The sequence below is a fragment of the Zonotrichia leucophrys genome, chromosome 21, assembly GCF_028769735.1.
Source record: "Zonotrichia leucophrys gambelii isolate GWCS_2022_RI chromosome 21, RI_Zleu_2.0, whole genome shotgun sequence".
NCBI lineage: Eukaryota > Metazoa > Chordata > Aves > Passeriformes > Passerellidae > Zonotrichia > Zonotrichia leucophrys.
Window position 1 is genome coordinate 156,103 of NC_088190.1, and position 18,763 is coordinate 174,865.

The 18,763-nt window shown below is 47.7% G+C and overlaps 2 protein-coding genes across 2 annotated transcripts; both read left to right on the top strand.

Annotated features, from left to right (window-relative positions):
* The first annotated feature begins 2,067 nt into the window (after positions 1–2,067).
* On the top strand, positions 2,068–5,997 carry UBE2J2 (ubiquitin conjugating enzyme E2 J2). Its single transcript, XM_064730769.1, has 7 exons — positions 2,068–2,223; positions 3,281–3,411; positions 3,807–3,847; positions 4,242–4,344; positions 4,463–4,601; positions 4,896–4,976; positions 5,191–5,997. The coding sequence occupies exons 2-7, from the start codon at positions 3,281–3,283 to the stop codon at positions 5,476–5,478; spliced, it is 783 nt and encodes a 260-aa protein (XP_064586839.1). The 5' UTR covers positions 2,068–2,223; the 3' UTR covers positions 5,479–5,997.
* A 5,924-nt stretch (positions 5,998–11,921) lies between these two features.
* C1QTNF12 (C1q and TNF related 12) lies at positions 11,922–18,532 on the top strand. The gene is made up of 8 exons (XM_064730714.1): positions 11,922–12,127; positions 12,674–12,793; positions 13,497–13,608; positions 14,342–14,523; positions 15,533–15,641; positions 15,996–16,086; positions 17,542–17,620; positions 18,206–18,532. The coding sequence occupies exons 1-8, from the start codon at positions 11,969–11,971 to the stop codon at positions 18,302–18,304; spliced, it is 951 nt and encodes a 316-aa protein (XP_064586784.1). The 5' UTR covers positions 11,922–11,968; the 3' UTR covers positions 18,305–18,532.
* Positions 18,533–18,763: the final 231 nt, after the last annotated feature.

Consider the following 18,763-nt stretch of genomic DNA (forward strand, 5'->3'; position numbering starts at 1 on the left):
AGAGGTGAAAATCACTCCCAGGTCCTGGAACAGCCCCAAAATGGATTCTCAGGGCAGGAATTCCAGCTGGGAGCTGGAGCAGGTGAGGAATCCCAAAAAACTCCTGGAAAAAGAGGTGGGAATCCCTCCTAGCTCCTGGAGCAGATGAGGAATCCCCAAAAATTCCTGGAAAAAGAGAGGGAAATCCCTCCCAGCTCCAAAATGGATTCCCAGGGCAGGAATTCCAGCTGGAACTGGAGCAGGTGGCAGCTCCCAGCTGCCAAAAATCAAAAAAATTCCTGGAAAAGAGAGGGAAATCCCTCCCGGCACCTGGAGCAGATGAGGAATCCCAAATGTTCCTGGCTCGAGGTGGAGGTTGCAGCTGGAGCTGGAGCAGGCGGCAGCGGCAGGAAGAGGAGCGGTGGCAGCAGGGAGGAGGGGATGGAGCAGGAGCGCTCATTAACAAACCCTAATTAAAGCTGGCATTGCTCAATGCCTGTGGCAGCTCCTGCCCTGTGCAGGGTTTGCTTTGGGATCAGTCCAGCTGCGATTCCCTGGCTTCCCACCTTGGAGGAGCAGGGAATTGCAAAGAAAGCTTTAAAAAACTTTATTTTAAAAAATTATTTTTAAAAATTATTTTTAAAAAGCCTTTATTAAAAAAACCTTTATTTTTAAAGAAAATGTATTGTAAGAAGACCTTTATTTTTAAAAAAAACTATATTTAAAAAAAAATCTTTATTTTTATAAGACTTCATTTTAAAGACAGTTTATTTTTAAAAAACTTTTAAAAATATTTTTAAAAAGCAGAAAAAAAAGCTTTAAAAAAAAGGGAGGGAGGGAAGGAGAAGGAAAATCAGAGGGAGATGGGAAAAGGAGAACACCAGAGAGATTTGAAAAGCCTTTAAAAACTTTATTTATCTTTATTAACATTATTTTCATACATCAAATACCAGGTTTTGTTGTATCCTTTAAAAACCCTTAACATTTGCTTTTAATCTGCTTTTAATTTATTTTTAGTGCCCCAAACAACTCCTTAAAGCCTTAAAAATCCCATCTATTTCCTATAAACATAAACTGTTTTTATTTACTAAACATAAACTACTAAAATTCTTTTTATTAAGAAATAAAAAATTAATTTACATAAAATCCCCCATTTTCTACATTAAAAATCCCATTTAATTCCCATAAACACAATTATATAAAAAAATAAATTTTCTACACCCCTGGTGCTTCACCTGCCAGGCAGGCCTGATGACACGGGGTTAATCGTTAATTAAAATGTTCATTAAATTGTTAATTGCTGTTTGTGCAGAGCTCTGGTGATGCCACCTGCCCTGGCATGGCTTTGTCACCTCCCCTTATTGCTCCACCCTTGTTAAAAATGAGATTTTTTGGGGGGATATTCCTCGTTAAAAAGGAGATTTTTAAAAGAATATATATATATATAATTTTTAAGATGCTTCTACATATATATTATTTAAATATATCTCATATATATATGTAAAATAGATATTTTTACACACATTATATATATGATTTACATACATCACATATATATATATATATGGAAAAGTATATAAAAAATTATTTTAAGCTAAGGCTGTGCTTTTTGACAAATTCCGCTGGATATCGCCCCTTTTATCCTTTATTCAACATTTTTATATAAAATCTTTTAAACTCTGAGCCCTATTTCTCGCAGTTTGAGTGTCCGGATCACCCTCCCCGCTGGGGCGCGATATTTCCTCGCATTCTGTCGCGACAGGGCTCGCGCGTCCCCTCACGGTTCCCCTCATGGTTCCCTCAGGACTCCCCTCATGATTCCCCTCACGATTTCCCTCAGGGCTCCCCTAACGATTCCCCTCATGGTTCCCCTCACGATTTCCCTCCCGGTTTCCCTTCACGATTTCCCTCAGGGCTCCCCTAACGATTCCCCTCATGGTTCCCCTCACGATTTCCCTCCCGGTTTCCCTTCACGATTTCCCTCAGGGCTCCCCTCATGATTCCCCTCACGGTTCCCGCCCTGCGCGCGCGGTCCCGGAAGCGGAAGCCGCGCGGGCCCCGGAAGCGCCGCCGGCTCCTTCCCGGCAGCGCCGCCATCTTGGCTTGGGCCGTGAGGGAGCCGCGGCCGCCGCTGCCCGCCCCGCCTGCTCCGCCGCCATCGCGGCCCGGCCGCCGCTGCCCGCCTGCCTCCCTCCCTCGGCCGCGGGCAGGAGGGGCCGCCCGGGGCCTGGCGGCCGCGGAGAGGTAAGCGGGACGGGGACGGACGGGCGGGCTGCCTTCCTGTCTCACTGTCTCTCTGCGTTCTCCTTCTCCCTCCGTTTTCCCCTGTCCTTCCCTCCCTTTTTCACCCTTCTCTTCTCTTTCAGTCCCTCCTTTCCTCGGCTGCCTTCTTGTCTCACCCTTTTCTGCCGTTCTCCTCCTCTCTCTCCTTTCCCCATCTCTCTCTTGTTTCTCCTTCCCCCCTCCTTTTTCCCTCTCCTGTTTCTCTCCTTCCCTTCCTCCTTTACCACCTTTCCCCTCTCTCTCAGTCCTTCCTTTCCTCTTTCCCTTCTTCCCTCCCTCTCTGGTTCCTCTTTCCCCTCTCTCATTTTCATTCCCTCCCTTGCTTTTCCCTTTCCCCTTTTCCTTTCAGTCCCTCTCTCTTTACCTCTCCCTTTCCCCCTTTTTCTTCCCCTTCTTTCTTATTTTCTCCTTTTCTCCTCTCCCTTTTAGTCCCTCCCTTTCGCTTTCCCTTTTTCCCTCTCTCTCTCCATTTTCTCTTTTCCTCTCCCTTTTATTCCCCCGTTTTCTCGCCTTTGTCCCTCCTTTTTACCCTCTTTCCCCATCCCCCTTTTCTCCCCTCTTTTTCCGTGCTTCTTACTCCTTAAAAATTCAAATAATGGAATTTAAATCCAAATCATTGAGTTTATCTCTCAAAACAACCCATAAAGTGGATTTTATGAAGACCCGGAGAAAGCTTCTATGAAGCTCTGTGCTTATTAAAATTACACTAGTTAATTGTCGTTAATTAGATTATATTATTACGATTTTCCATTATTTTTGCTCTGTAAAAATTGAAATAATTGAGTTTATATCTTAAATACAACCTATAAAATAAAATTCTTTGGAATTTTATTATTAAGTTTTCTGTGATTCTTGCTCCTTAAAAACCGAAATAATTCAATTTATATCTCACAGCCCATAAAGTGGATTTTTTTAAGGAGCTGGGGAAAGGTTCTACTAAGCTCTGTGCTTACTGAGGTTGCATTAATGAATTTTAATGAATGGATTTAATTGTAATTAACGTGTGTGTGTTAATCAGATGAGCAGCAGCAGCAATAAGAGGGCCCCCACCACAGCCACGCAGAGGCTGAAGCAGGATTACCTGAGGATCAAAAAGGATCCAGTGCCTTACATCTGTGCTGAGCCCCTGCCCTCCAACATCCTGGAATGGTGGGCATGGGATGGGGAATGGGGAATGGGAATTAGAGTGGGAGCTGGGCTGGCAGTTGGGAACTGGGTGGGAGTTGGGACGGATTGTCCCTCGCCCCTGGGAGCTGGGACGGATTGTCCCTCGCCCCTGGGAGCTGGCGTGAGCTGTCCCTCGCCCCTGGGAGCTGGGACCGATTGTCCCTCGCCCCTGGGAGCTGGGACCGATTGTCCCTCGCCCCTGGGAGCTGGGTGAGCTGTCCCTCGCCCCCGAGCAGCAGAGGCTTCCCCAGGCTCTCAGCTCCTTCTCCCTCTCTCTGCAGTCTGGGCAGGTGCACTGGGGAGCTTTGCCTGAGGCTGCTCCTGATTCTTTGGGCTGTTTGTGGTTTTTCCCAGTGTTCCATTCCCCTCTTTTCCAGGCACTACGTGGTGCGAGGGCCTGAGCTGACCCCGTATGAAGGTAAATCCCTGCCTGGAGGGCTTCCATGGAAAAACAGGAATGCCAGCGGGTGGGAAAAGGCAAAATAACCCCACTAAAAACAGCTCCAGAAACTGGGAAGGAGGTGAAGAAATAGGGATGCTGCTGTCAATCGTTCCTATCAAGAATGGGATTTAATAGAATTTTATATGTACTTATTAAATATAATTTATTTCACACATTTTTGGGGTAGTTAGGAGAAGGAATAAAACAGGAGAGTTGGGGATGGGAATTTGAATTGGGGTGGGAATTATTAATTAAATATAATCCTTCAACCCATTTAGGTGGTTTAGAAGAAGTAATGTAGCAGGGGAATTGAGGATGGAAGTTATTGATTAAATATAACTCATTTAACCCATTTTTTGCTGGCTTGCAGGTGGATATTACCACGGAAAATTAATATTTCCTCGAGAATTCCCTTTCAAACCCCCCAGTATTTATATGATCACCCCCAATGGAAGGTTCAAGTGCAACACAAGGTAAGGGCTCCTTCCCAGGCTGCAGCCATTCCCATCCCAAATCCAGGCCCCCTTCCCAACATTCCCCCCAGCCGTTCCCAGCCCAATTCCCGGTTCCTGGCTGTCTGTCCCTGGCCAGGCTCTGTCTGTCCATCACGGATTTCCACCCGGACACCTGGAACCCGGCCTGGTCCGTGTCCACCATCCTGACGGGGCTGCTCAGCTTCATGGTGGAGAAGGGGCCCACCCTGGGCAGCATCGAGACCTCCGAGTTCACCGTGAGTCCCCTGGGGAGAGTTCCACCACAGTTGGGGTTTCTCGGGGGTAAAGCCTGGCTGGGATTGGGTTCCTTTTTCCTGTCTCTCCCACAGGTCCGCAGGATGAAAAATGAACAAAATTTATGCCCCACAAACCTCAATTTTAGTCAATAGTCCTCACAAATGTGATGCTTTAAATGTTAAAACCCACTTGGTGTGAGGTTTGCACCATTGTGGTGGGAAATCAGGGGTGGAATTGAAATAAATGGATTGAATTTTCCTGGAATTGCTGATAAATTTGTTTTTTCTCCCCAGAAAAGGCAGCTGGCTGCACAGAGCTTAGCATTTAATTTAAAAGATAAAGTCTTCTGTGAGCTCTTCCCTGAAGTGGTGGAGGTAAGGAAATCTTCATTCATTATTCATTTTTCAGCTCCAGACCTCCCTCGCTGCCCCTCCCCAAATTCCACTTTCCCATGCAGGAAATAACCAACAACACCCAAATCACCCCAAATTCCATTGAATTTTCTGTTCCCCCATGCAGGAAATCAAACAAAAGCCCCCAGATCCCCACACATTCCACTTGTGCACTGGCTTTGCTCTCCCCTTGCAGGAGATGAAGCAGAAGCAGAAGGCGCAGGACGAGCTGAGCTCCAGGCCGCCGTCGCTGCCGCTGCCCGACGTGGTGCCGGACGGGGACGCGCACCTGGGGCACAACGGGCACGCCCTGCTGCAGGGGCAGCACGCGGGCCTGGCGCCCGGGCACGCCGGGGGGCTGCAGCAGCCCCCCAGGAACCACGGACTCTTGGGGGGAGCCCTGGCGAACTTGTTTGTCATCGTGGGCTTCGCCGCCTTCGCCTACACAGTCAAGTACGTGCTGAGGAGCATAGCCCAGGAGTGAGAGCCTGCAGAGACCAAATGCACTGGGCTGGGGGTGAGCGGGGCTCCTCGGGGGGGAGATGTGGGGTTTGGCCCTGCCGGGGCCGTGGTGGGCTCGGGGAACGTTTTGGCTTGTAGAGTTCTGCTCCATCTGTGGTGTCAACAGTGAAGATCTTCAGCCAAGTTTTATTCTGTTGAGTTTTCACTTCAGGATGAATGGGACTCTTGGGGTGGAAAATTTGGGGTTTTGCCCTTCCTTGGGTCATGGTGGGGCTTGGTGAGACACGTTGATTTGTAGAGTTCTCCTCCATCTGTGGTTTGAACATTGAAGATCTTCAACAAATTTGACTCTGTTGACTTTTCAATTCAGGGTGAGTGGGACTCTTTGGAATGGGGTTCTTGGGGTGGAAAATTTGGGGGTTTTTGCCTTTCCTGGGTTGTGGTGGGGTTTTGGGTTCAGAAGTCAAAGCATTGTTGGGGAGCCCCTTTGATTTGTAGTTCTCCTCCATCTGTGGTTTTAACATTGAAGATCTTCAGCCAATTTTGACTCCATTGAGTTTTTCATTCAGGATGAGTGGGACTCTTGGAATGGGACTCTTTGGGTGGAAAATTTGGGGTTTTTGCCCTTCCTTGGGTCATGGTGGGGCTTGGTGAGGCTTGTAGAGTTCTCCTCCATCTGTGGTGTGAACATTGAAGATCTTCAACACCTTTGACTCTGTTGAATTTTCACTTCAGGATGAATGGGACTCTTGGAATGGCACTCTGGAATGGGACTCTTGGGGTGGAAAATTTGGGGTTTTTTGCCCTTCCTGGGTTGTGGCGGGGTTTTGGGTCTTGCTGCTGGTGAGAAGTCAAATTTATTGGTTTTATTGTCCCAAAAATGGGGGTTTGTGTCCCAAAATTCAGCATGTGGGGCTCTGGGGATGGAGGGAACAGCACCTGGGGAGGGAAGAATTCCAATTTTGGGGTGGGAATAACAAAGGAGCTCCTGCAGAGCAGCTGGGTCAGAGGAAAACCCCAAATGTGGTTCCACTTGATTCAGGATTTGTTTTAATTCTTAAAAAACCCAAAATTCCTTTGGGATTCATCTGCTGAGGTAAGACCTTAAATTTCCTTTAAAACCATCAAAACCCTAGCCCTATTTTTTTGTTTTTCCCCTAAAAATTTGTTGCATTTAAACCTCAAAATTCCAATTCTTTGGAATTCCCTGGATTTGGAGGAAGATTTGTGGGATTCCAGGATTTGGGAATGGAATTTTTATTCCCATTTTTTGGGGTTGATTTGTGTTTTCCTGGGAATTCAGCTTTTCCCCCGAAGAAAAAGAAAAAATTAAATTTCAACCTCTCCCTCAGGATAAAATCTTGGGATAAATCCTTGAAATTGCAGCTGCAATTCCATGGATTTAAAAGTTTTGGAATTTTCCCACAGAATCTTTATTTTTAATAAAAATTCCTGGATTTTGGGGGGATTTTCCAAGCTCAGAGGAGTGGGAATGGCTGCGTTTTAAAGTGATTTATTCATAATAAAAATCCATAAAAAATCGACTTTGTGGGACTTCTTTGGGGAATAAAATTCCATGGGGAAAAAATGGGATTTGGGATATTTCAGTTCATAAATAAAATAATGAAAAATATTCTTTTTTCCTGATTGTTTTCCTTTTTTCAGTCGGATTTTCCAGCTTCCCTTGGATGTCTTCGTGTCTGTCCTTCATCATTCATAATTTCTGTAATTCCTTGAAATTTTGGGATATTTTTTAGCATTCCTGCTGATAATTACTGATTTTAATTAAAATTAAATTATAAATAATAAATTATAATATTTTAAACTAGATAGATAATAATTGCAATTATATTAAAATTATATATCTGATTTATTTATAAACAAATTATAAATTATGAATACTTAATAATTTAATTCATAATTACAGGTAATTTAATTAATGAATAATCAGGGATTAATTAATCCTGCCATTTTCATGGGGGGGGAAAAATTGGATTTTTAAAGCCATAAAATCCCATTTCCAACAGAAAAATCACCAAAAAAGGGGAATTAACTCCTTAAAAACTCCAGGAATTCCCAAATTCCTGGAATTTCTTTTGGGAATGAGGACGGTTCATTAGGATTAACTAGGAGTTCTTAATTAGCGCCGGGAGCTTTGCCCTGCCGGGTTATTTCCCTTTTGGAGTGGCAGAAATTTGGGAATTTTTTCTATTTTTCCGGGAATTTGGGGTTTTGGGGATCGGCCACGAGGTGGCGCCACCGTGTCGGGAATTGGGGCTGGAGCGGATTTGGGGAATCCTGGAAAATCCTAAACTGGGAACGATCCCAAATCCCAAAATCGCGAAATCCCAGCCTGGGGGCGACTCTGGGAATGGAGGAATTCCCTGGGGATATTTTATGGGATTGTCACAAAATCCGGGAATGTTTGGGGCTCTGGGAATGGGGGAATTCCCTGGGAATATTTTAAGGAACTAAAATTGGGAAAAGAATTTTTGGGGCGATCTCCAACCCCTCCAGGAGAAAGCCAGGATGGGATGATCCCAAAAATCAGGAAAGGGATTTTGGGGATTATCCCAAAATTGAGAAGAGGATTTTGAAATTGAGAAGAAGATTTTTGGGATGATCCTGAAATTGGGAAGGGGATTTCTGGGATGATCCAAAAATCAGGAAAAGGATTTTTGTGATAATCCCAAAAATTTGGGGATATTCTGGGGGGATTTTTGGGATTTTTCCCAAAAAATCAAGAAAAGGATTTCTGGGATGATCCCAAAATTGGGAAGGGGATTTTTGGGATTTCCCAGCCTGGGGCTCTGGGAATTCCATCGGCCCCGGGAAGGCGCCGGAGAAGTTCAAAATTATCAACAAATCCCAAAAATGAGCAACAAATCCCGCCTGGAATGTGCTGGGCTGAGCTGCCCTTAACTCCTGCCGTGCTGGGCACCTCCCACTGGGACTTTTCCCCTTCCCAAATTCCAGGGTTCCATTTCTTCCCATTCCCAAATTCAATTTTTTTTTTTTTTCCCTTCCCAAATTCCATTTTTTTCCCATTTTTTCCTGTCCCCAAATTCCACATTTTTCTGGAGGTGCTGCCAAAAAACCAGGGGACAAAATTTGATTTTTCTGGATTTTGGGTTGGGAGTGTCCCGTGCCTCAGTTTCCCCAAGATCCAGAGTTTTCCTCCCAATACATAAAACTTTTTCTCCTTATCCACAAAACTGGGAAATAAAACAGGGATTCTGCTCTATCCATGCTGGGGTTTATCCCGAGGCAGGGATTTCCAGCCCTGCCAGGTGCTCCAAATTCCCAAAAAACCCTGATTTCCCTGGGATAAATTTCCCCAAAAAAGCTGATTTTCCTGAGAGAAATTTGCAAAACCCTCCTGATTTCCCTGGGATAAAATCCCAAAAAACCCTGATTTTCCTGGGATAAAATCCCAAAAAACTGATTTCCCCAGGATAAAATTTAAAAAATCCTGATTTCCCTGGGATAAAATCCCCCCAAAAAGTTGATTTTCCTGGGATAAATCCCAAAAAACCACGGATTTTTCTGGTATAAATTCCCAAAAAAGAATCTGATTTTTCTGGGATAAAATCCTCCAAAACTCGGATTTTGCTGGGATGCGCGGGGAGGGAGCGGGCGCTGATCCCGATCTGGGGCAGTTCCATTATCGGGGAATTTCATGGGATCGTGGAGCGGCGCCTGCAGCTCCTCCTTTTTTCCCTTTTTTTTTTTTTTTTTTTTTTCCCCTGTTTTTTTCCTCCTCCTTTTCTGGGAGTTGATGGAAACTCCTCCGGGAAGCCGCGAGGAGCCGGAGCCGCGGCAGGAGCTGCGATTTGGGATCTGGGGTTTGGGGTTTGGGATGGGGAACCCGCGCCCTCCCGCCCCGTGACAGCGCCGGGGGCTGCGGGGATTTTTTAGGGAAAAACCGAAAAAAGGAAAAACTTCGGGAAGCTCCACCTGCTCCTGCCGGGCTCGGGAGGCTTCGCTTCCCCCCGCGGAGCTTTTGGGGTGTGAGGAATTTGGGGTTTGGGATTGTTTTTTGGGATATGCTTTTTGGGGTTTGTGTTTTGGGATGTAAGGAATTTGGGGTTTAGGATTTGTTTTTTGGGGTGTGGGAGGTTTGGGGTTTGATTTTTGGGGTTGTTTTTAGGGATTTGTTTTTTGGAGTGTGAGAGGTTTGGGTTTTGGGATTTGTTTTTTAGTGTTTGAGGAATTTGGGTTTTGGGATGTGAAGGATCTGGTTTTGGGAATTGCTTTTTGGGGTGTGAGAGGTTTGGGGTTTGGTTTTGACGGTTTGGTTTTTTTGGGATGCAAGGAATTTGGGGTTTGGGATTTGTGTGAGGGGTTTAATTTTGGGGTGTGAAAGGTTTGATTTTTGGGATTTATTTTTTGGGGCGTGAAGAATTTGGTTTTGGGGATGTGAAGGATTTGTTTTGAAGGATTGGTTTTTAAGGGCGTGAGGGATTTTTGGGGGGGACGTGAGGGGTTTGTTTTTTGGGATTTGAGGGATTTGGTTTTTGGGGTGTGACTAATTTGTTGTATGGGATCTGTTTTTTTGGGGTGTGAGGAGTGTTTTTTGGCGTTTGTTTTTTGGGATGTGAGGGGTTTGTTTATTGGGGTGTGACAGTTGTTTTTTGGGATTTGTTTCTTGGGGTGGGAGGAATTGTTTTGGGATGTGAAGGATCTGCTTTTTGGGGTGTGAGGGATCTGGTTTTTGGGATCTGCTTTTTTGGGATCTGCTTTTTGGGGTGTGAGGGATCTGGTTTTTGGGATCTGTTTTTTTAGATCTTTTTTGGGATTTGTTTTTTGGGGTGTGAGGGATTGTTTTGGGGTGTTTTGGGATCTGTGTTTTGGGACCAGTTTTGGGATCTGTGTTTTGGGATCTGTTTTTTGGGTTTTTGGGCTCGGGTATTTGGGCTCTGTGTGGGATTGTGTTGGGCTCTGTGTTTTGGGCTCTGTGTTTTGGGGTGTTGGGATCTGTTTTTTGGGGTGTGAGGGATTTCTTTGGGGTGTTTTGGGATCTGTGTTTTGGGCTCTGTGTTTTGGGATCAGTTTTGGGATCTGTGTTTTGGGGTGTGAGGGATTTTTTTGGGGTTTTTCGGGATCAGTTTTGGGCTCTGTGTTTCGGGATCAGTTTCGGGTGCGGGGCCGGGTCTGTGCCCCCCGGCCGGCCCGGGATGCCCGCGGTTGCCCCGGTCCCGGTTCCCCGCAGCGCCGAGCGCCGCTCGAGGATTCGTGCCGGGAATGGCCGGGGCGGTGCCGGGCTCTGAGCCGAGCCGGGCTGAACCCGCCTGAGCCGGGCCCGGCCCTGCCCCGCAGCCTCCAGCGCCCCAGCGTTTAAACCAAACCGGGTGCGGGTTAGCCGAGCCCTGAACCCAGCTAACCGGCCCGTGCCCGCAGTTCCGAGCCTCCAAAAGCGCTTTAAACCAACCTGGGAGGGTTTCGAGCCTTCAGAACCAGCTTTAAACCACTAGGAGGGTTTAGAGCCTCCAAAAGCGGCTTTAAACCAACCTGGGAGGGTTTCGAGCCTTCAGAACCAGCTTTAAACCCAACCTGGGAGGGTTCCGAGCCTTCAGAACCAGCTTTAAACCCAGCCTGGGAGGGTTTCGAGCCTTCAGAACCAGTTTCAAGCCCCATTTCGGGGGACAGAGTAAAACCAGTTTTAAATCCGATTTGGGGTCAGAACTGAGTCCAAGCAGTTTCAAGCCCCGTTTGGGGGTGCTGAGTGCCTTTAAAAGCAGTTTCAAGCCGGATCTAAGGGGGCAGAGAAAAACCAGTTTCACGTTGGATTTTGGGGGTGCTGGGTGCCTTTTAAACCAGTTTTAGGCCGGGTTTAGGGCAGAGCAGCTCCTCGCCTCTGGGATTTCTGGGAAGCTCCCACGGACTCAGCTGCATCTCCTGAGGGTCCAGAATTCCAAACAAATTCCAAATAAATTCATTTCCGGCTTTTCCATCCCAAGGAGCTACTTGGAACCTCCTGGAATTTGGATTTTTTTGGACACAAATCTGCTTGGATCCTTCTGAAATTCTGATTTTGATACAAATCCAGTTGGATCCTTCTCACGTGCTTAATTCTGGATTTATTTTAGAGACAAATCTGGGTTTTTTTGCTCCTGAAGGATTCTCCTCCAGCTCCTTGATTCTGACGTGGTTAGTTTGGATTTATTTTGGACACAAATCTGTTTTTTTCTTGCTGACTGCTTGGATCCTTTCCACCTGCTTCATTCTGGATTTATTTTAGGGACAAATCTGGGGGTTTTTTTTTATTACTCCTGAAGGATTTTCCTCCAGCTTCTTGATCCTCACCTGATTATTTTGGGGTTTTTGGGTTTTTATTGGTACTGAAGCATTTTACACCTGGCTCTTTGATCCTGACCTAATAAATTCAGATTTTTTTTTGGACACAAATCTGATTTTTTCTGGTCCTGGACCATTTCCCCCCTGGCTCCTTGACCCTGACCTGGTCAGTTCCAATTTTCTGGGACACAGATTGGATTTTCCTCGGTGCCACCATGCCGGGCTGGTGGCTGCTGCTGGCGCTGCTGTGCCACCAGCTGTGTCCCCGCGTGGTGACAGCGGCCAGGAGGGACAGGGACAGGGACAGGAGGGGCAGGAAGGAGCACCCAGAGCCCCTGAACACCTCCCTGGCCAACAGCGAGGAGCAGCCCAAGGTGGGTTTGGCATCATTCCTGGAGTTATTCTGGAGTTATTGGGATTTTCCGGCCTTTTCTGAGCTGATTTTGGGCTCATTTCATCAATTCTCTTTGGTTTTTTATTTAATTTTCATTGTTCTCCATGTTGGGAGCAGCAGAGAATTCCCGAGGTGGATTCTGGGATCGTTCCCAGAATGATGATCCATTTTCCCATCCCCTGAACATCTGGGTGGGTTTTCCATGGGATTTCAGGGGATTATCAGGGAATGGGAGTCCCAGCAGTTGCAAAAAGATCTCTGAGGGACTCAGAAAAAAAATCTGAGGCATTTTCAGAGCTATTGGCTCCTCCTGACCCCTCAGTGTCCTCCAAAAGCAGCAGCACCAGCCCAGGCTGATTTTTGGGACCCCTGAGGCCAATGATTTACTGGGATTTTCCCGCCTTTTGGGCTGGATTTTTGGGACCCTCTGAGGCCAATTCTTGTCCCGGTGTGTCCTCAGTGTGGGCTGGATTTTGGGGAGCCCTGAGCTCAGTCAGTGCCTGATGCTTGTCCTGGTTGTCCCCAGCTGCTGCAGGCTGCAGACGCACGGCTCACAGACCCCCACACCACCTGGATCTCCTTCGTGCACCGCCCGGACGACGGCAGCAGCTCCAAGAGGAGATGCAAAGGCAAAGACAAGAAATTGGTAGGATTTGCACCCCACGTGTCCCAGTTTCCTTCCTGCCGCTCATCCTCAAGGTTCCACATTTTCCCAGCCCAAAGAGTGCTGAATTTCCTTTTTTTTTTTGTTTAATTTCTCAGTTTTTGAGAAATTTGAGCCTTCTTTCCTCAGCAGAGGAGATGTGGGAATTTTGAACCAGCCACTCCCAAACTGAGCTTTTCTTGTCTCTCAAATTGAGCCTTTCTCATCTCTCAAATTGAGCCTTTTATAGGTTATTTTCCCACTCATTAAAAGTAAAATCAGTATTTTTTTCCCCTTCCAAGAGATAAAGTCCAAGTATCCCAAAGGATCAATTAATCAAGGTGTGGACAAGTGGTTTATTTCAAATTAATGAGCTGAGTGACAGCTCATTAATCACGTGGCACTTTTCATCTGCTGCTTGGACAATCTTGGATTCTTTTAATTATTTTAATTATTTGAGGAATTTTTTGCATCCTCTGAATGTCTGGGCAGCTTTTCCATGGAATTTTAGAGGTTTATCAGAGGAATGGGAGTCCCAGCAGCTGGAAAAAGATCTCTCAGAGCTCTTGGCCCTTCCTGATCCCTCAGTGTCCTCCAAAAATTGTCAGGAATTTTCTGGGAACAACCCCCCTCACGTTGCTGATGTTCCTGTAGGATTTTCTGCAATTCCCAGGTTTTAATCCCAAATTTTCCTTTGTTCCCTCAGCGAGGCCTGGTGGGGCCTCCAGGGCCTCCTGGGCCTCAGGGACCTCCAGGAGCTCCCGGGGCTGAAGTCACCAGGGAAGTTCTTCTGCAGGAGTTCAAGGAGATCTTAAAAGGTAAAAGATTTTAAAAAGTCAAAGATTGCCAGAGCATATTCAAGGTAAAGGGTGTTAAAGGCTGGAGGAGCTTTGTTTTGGTGAAGAACCATGAACCAAAATGACGACCAAAAATGTTCCCCCAGTGCTGCTGGGCTTTAATTGGAGATCCAAGTGCAGAATTCCAGGCACACATTAATGGTTTCATGGGCCAGGCACTTAAATGAAGATTTTATTTCCTTTTATTTCATTTTATTCCTCTTTTCCCCTCAGAAGCCATGGAGCACAGGGCCTCCCTGGCCGTCTCAGCCCAGCCCAGCCAGCTGCTGCTGTCCCTGGAGGAGCTTCCATCACAGGAATAGGAATGGCCAGGCCATTAAGTGAAGATTTAATTTAATTTAATTTAATTTCGTTTTATTTCCCTTTTCCCCTCAGAAGCCATGGAGCACAGGGCCTCCCTGGCCATCTCAGCCCAGCCAGCTGCTGCTGTCCCTGGAGGAGGTTCCATCACAGGAATAGGAATGGCCAGGCCATTAAGTGAAGATTTAATTTAATTTAATTTAATTTAATTTCGTTTTATTTCCCTTTTCCCCTCAGAAGCCATGGAGCACAGGGCCTCCCTGCCCATCCCAGCCCAGCCCAGCCAGCTGCTGCTGTCCCTGGAGGAGGTTTCATCACAGGAATAGGAATGGCCAGGCCATTAAGTGAAGATTTAATTTAATTTTATTTCATTTTATTTCCCTTTTCCCCTCAGAAGCCATGGAGCACAGGGCCTCCCTGGCCGTCTCAGCCCAGCCCAGCCAGCTGCCCCCGCTGCTGCTGTCCCTGCAGGAGCTTCCCTCGCAGCGGCGCGTGGAGCAGGCGTTCCACTGCAAGCTCAAGGGCCAGGTGCTGGTGGACAAGAAGACCTTGGTGGAACTCCAGAATTTCCAGTCGGTGAGGAACTCCGGCCTCATCCTGCTGGGGATCAGCTCCAGGGCTCTGAGGGGCTTCTGCTCAGCCCAGAAACTCCTCTGGGGCTGAAAGGGAGACAAACCCATGAGAAGGTGTCCAAAGGAGGCCACAGGTGGATCCACCTGGGATCCCCTTTTAAAATCTGATATCCCAGAGGTTCTATCCTTGATGGATCCACCCTGGTGAATTCCCTTTTTAAATCCATGATCCCAGAGGTTCTGCCACTGATGGATCCACCTGGGATCCTCTTTTAAAATCCACCATTCCATTATTTCCCAAACTTTTGGCAGCCTAGCTTGGCAGTCAGGCAGGATCAGCCCTGAGGCATGGGCAGGGCTGGAGGGAGAGCTGCTGCCTCATTAATTAGCAGGGAAAATGGGACTAATTAAGCCATCCCATCAGTGGGCTGCTGCTTCCTGTGCCTCAGGCATGAGGTGCCCAATTCATTCCCGATTTTTCCTGGCTGGGAGCTGCTGTGGGAGGCTCTGGGTGCCAAACTGGCACCGCAGCCAGCGACAAGAAGAGTCGGGTTTGGGCTTGTGCCCTCTGGGAAAGGGGAATGCAGAGCCAGAGCAGAGCAGGGATTCGGGATCAGCACAGGGATTCGGGATCAGCACAGGGATTCGGGATCAGCACAGGGATTCGGGATCAGCACAGGGATTTGGGATCAGCACAGGGATTCGGGATCAGCACAGGGATTCGGGATCAGCACAGGGATTCGGGATCAGCACAGGGATTCGGGATCAGCACAGGGATTCGGGATCAGCACAGGGATTCAGGATCAACACAGGGATTTGGGATCAACACAGGGATTTGGGATCAGCACAGGGATTTGGGATCAGTACAGGGATTCAGGATCAGCACAGGGATTCGGGATCAGCACAGGGATTCGGGATCAGCACAGGGATTCGGGATCAACACAGGGATTTGGGATCAGCACAGGGATGGATTCGGGCTCAGCCCAGGGCTCAGCTCTGTTCTCACCCCACAGCCCGCGGCCAAGGGCGCGTTCCTGCGGGGCTCGGGGCTGAACCTGGCCACCGGGCGCTTCACCGCCCCCGTGGGCGGCATCTACCAGTTCTCAGCCAACATCCACATCGGTGAGTGCTGCCCCAGGGAGCCCCAACCCCCAGAGAACCCCTGGAGAATCCCCAGATATTCCAGAGGTTCTGCCACTGATGGCCCGTGATGGATCCCCTTTTTAAATCTGATATTCCGGAGGTTCTGTCCCTGATGGATCCACCCTGATGGATCCCATTTTAAATCTGATATTCCAGAGGTTCTGCCCTGATGACCAGTGATGGATCCACCTTGTATCCATTGCCTTTGGCTCCATCAGATAAGGAGGAACCCTCTGGCACCTCCTGCAGCCATCCCAGGGCTGCTGATGTCCCTGTGTCCCTCAAACCCCAGAATTTGTGGGATTTCTGACGTTTTCCCTCTGTTTCTCCCAGACCACAGCGAGCTGAAGAGCAAAGTGCAGCTGCGGGCGCGGGACAGCGTGCGGGTGCTGATCTGCATCGAGTCCCTGTGCCACAGACACACGTGAGGCACCCGGGGCACTGAGGGGACCCCTTCCCTCTACTTGTCCACATTTCTGAACATTTCTGCCAACTTTGGCAATTCTTTCCCTCAAGGGGATTTTGGGAGCTTTTCCAGGGAAAAAGGGGCTGGAAAAGGAGCTTTTCCAGCAGAGAGCAAAGCTGTGGCTCTGTCCTTGGCCCCAGACCCCAAATCCCTGCCCAGATTTATTTTAATGCCCTGCCCTGAGCTCCTCCAGAAATCCATAGGTCCAGAAATCAGGGTGACTTTGGGACAGATCCCAGAGCAATCAGCATGGATTTGGGACATGTCCCAGAGCAGTGGGAGTGATCTGGATGGATTTGGAACAGATCCCTGAGGATGGGTTTGGGACAGATCCCAGATCCCTGAGGATGGATTTGGGGCAGATCCCAGATCCCTCAGGATGGATTTGGGGCAGGTCCCAGATCCCTCAGAATGGGTTTGGGGCAGGGATTTGGGGCAGGGATTTGGGGCAGGTCCCAGATCCCTGAGGATGGATTTGGGGCAGGGATTTTTGGGGCAGGTCCCTCAGGATGGATTTGGGACAGGGATTTGGGGCAGGGATTTGGGGCAGGTCCCAGATCCCTGAGGATGGATTTGGGGCAGGGATTTGGGGCAGGTCCCTCAGAATGGGTTTGGGGCAGGGATTTGGGGCAGGTCCCAGATCCCTCAGGATGGATTTGGGGCAGGTCCCAGATCCCTCAGGATGGATTTGGGGCAGGTCCCAGATCCCTCAGGATGGATTTGGGGCAGGGATTTGGGGCAGGTCCCAGTCCAGGCGCCCGTGGCTGGGACAGACGGACGGAGCCGGCGGCAGCAGCAGCGCTGGGAGCCTGCCTGGACACCTTCCCTGTGGAATTTCCTGGGAATGCCAGCCCTGACTCACCCATCCTTCCTTCCATCCTTCCATCCATCCATGGGGCTGGGAAGGCCCCGGGCTTTGGGACGAGCCCCGGAAGCTCGGCAGGAGCAGGGCAGGGCTGGGGCAGGACCTGACACGGCCTCCCCTGAGCGGCTGCCAAGGGCTCCAATCCCTCCTTTCTCCTGGGAAAAGCTCGCTGGGACTTGCAGGGATTCATCACAGGGAAAAATATAATTAATAAAAATTAGGAAAGGAGTTGGTTTAATTGGGAAAATAAGGAAAAGCCAGGATTAAAACTGAGTTTAACTAGGTTTGTGCTGAGTGGCAGGTGCCAAGGGGCTCCCACGTTTTATTTTTGCTGGAAAAAACACGTTGGGACTTGCAGGGATTCATCACTGGGAGAAAAATAATTAAAAAAAAAAAAAGAGGAAAAGGGCTGATTAAATTGGGAAAATAAGGAAAGACAATGATGGGCAGGAACCAGCCAGGCTTAAAACTGAGTTTAACTGGGTTGAGCAGGTGCCAAGTGGCTCCAACTTTTCATTTTTTAAATCTGTTTATTTCTTATTTCTTAGGTCCTTGGAAGTCATTGCTGGCCTGGAAAGCAACAGCAAAATCTTCACTGTTTATGTCCATGGCTTGCTGCAGCTGCAGGTGAGGCCCTGAAAATTGGGAATTTCTGCCCCAAATCTCTGGGCAGGACATGGAATTATTTCCTGGACTCTCCCCTGCAATTCCAGGAAATAAATAGCAAATAAATAATTAAATAATAAATATATCCATAAATAATTATAATGTTAAAATTAATAATTATTAATAAAGAACAATAAAATGAATAATTAAATAAGTAGCAAATAAATAATAATTAAATAATAAACCCTCTTTGTTCCTACATTTAAAGGAGGGAAATTCCTCACCTATTGAGTAAAAAGTATTATTATTGAGTAAAAAGTAAAAATAATTTAGGTGTCATTTCTTAATTGGACACTTTATCCTTAAAAGGCCTTCTAGAGACAGACAGGGCTCCATTTTTTGGTGAAGTGCTGCAGAACTCTCAGTTTATAGCACAATAATATAGATAAGAACTAACAAACATCTGAGTCCTAACAAGAAATTCCATCTCTCCCATTTAATCCCAGCCCTGGCTAAAAAAGAATCTAAAACCCAACGGATTCCTGCTGCTGGGAGGGGTTTTCCCGTTTTCCCTGCAGGAATTCCCACTCTCCCGTTTCCCTGCAGGCTGGCCAGTACACCTCCATCTTCGTGGACAACGGCGCGGGCGCCGCCGTCGCGGTGCAGCCCGGCTCTGATTTCATGGGGATGCTGCTGGGAGCCTAGGGCGAGGAGGCACCAAACCCCCAAATCCCCAATTTCCTGCCTTTCGGACTGAAACCCCCACTCTGACCCTGAAACTGCTCCCTGCTCCTGCAGAATTTGAATTCATCCCCAGCTCCTCCAGCTTTGCTTCCAGAAGCTGCTGCTGATTTTTGAGGTCCTCACCAGCTCGTTCTTCATCAGAATTCTGCTTTTTGTCCTCTTTTTACCCAAAAAATCCTTTGGAATATTTAATTTGTGCTTCACCAGGCGCTCACGGAGCAGCACGCTGACTTTGGGGCTCGTTGTGTTGTAATTTGATTATTTCACTGTAGCACTTGTAACCAGCACGGGTTTGGGTTTTTTTGGGATTGATTTGGGGTTTGTTTTGGGGTTGGAAATGAAGGATTGAGATGGGAAATATCAGAAATAAATCAGTGACTCTTTTCTGTGTGGTGGGGAGGAAGGGGACAAGGATTTTCC

Coding starts and splice junctions, on each gene's coding strand:
- UBE2J2 (XM_064730769.1), top strand. CDS start 3,281: ATGAGCAGCAGCAGCAATAAGAGGGCCCCCACCACAGCCACGCAGAGG. Junction 3,848..4,241: donor TGAGCTGACCCCGTATGAAG/GTAAATCCCTGC, acceptor GCTGGCTTGCAG/GTGGATATTACCACGGAAAA. Junction 4,602..4,895: donor TCGAGACCTCCGAGTTCACC/GTGAGTCCCCTG, acceptor TTTTCTCCCCAG/AAAAGGCAGCTGGCTGCACA.
- C1QTNF12 (XM_064730714.1), top strand. CDS start 11,969: ATGCCGGGCTGGTGGCTGCTGCTGGCGCTGCTGTGCCACCAGCTGTGT. Junction 13,609..14,341: donor GTTCAAGGAGATCTTAAAAG/GTAAAAGATTTT, acceptor TTTTCCCCTCAG/AAGCCATGGAGCACAGGGCC. Junction 15,642..15,995: donor CTCAGCCAACATCCACATCG/GTGAGTGCTGCC, acceptor TGTTTCTCCCAG/ACCACAGCGAGCTGAAGAGC.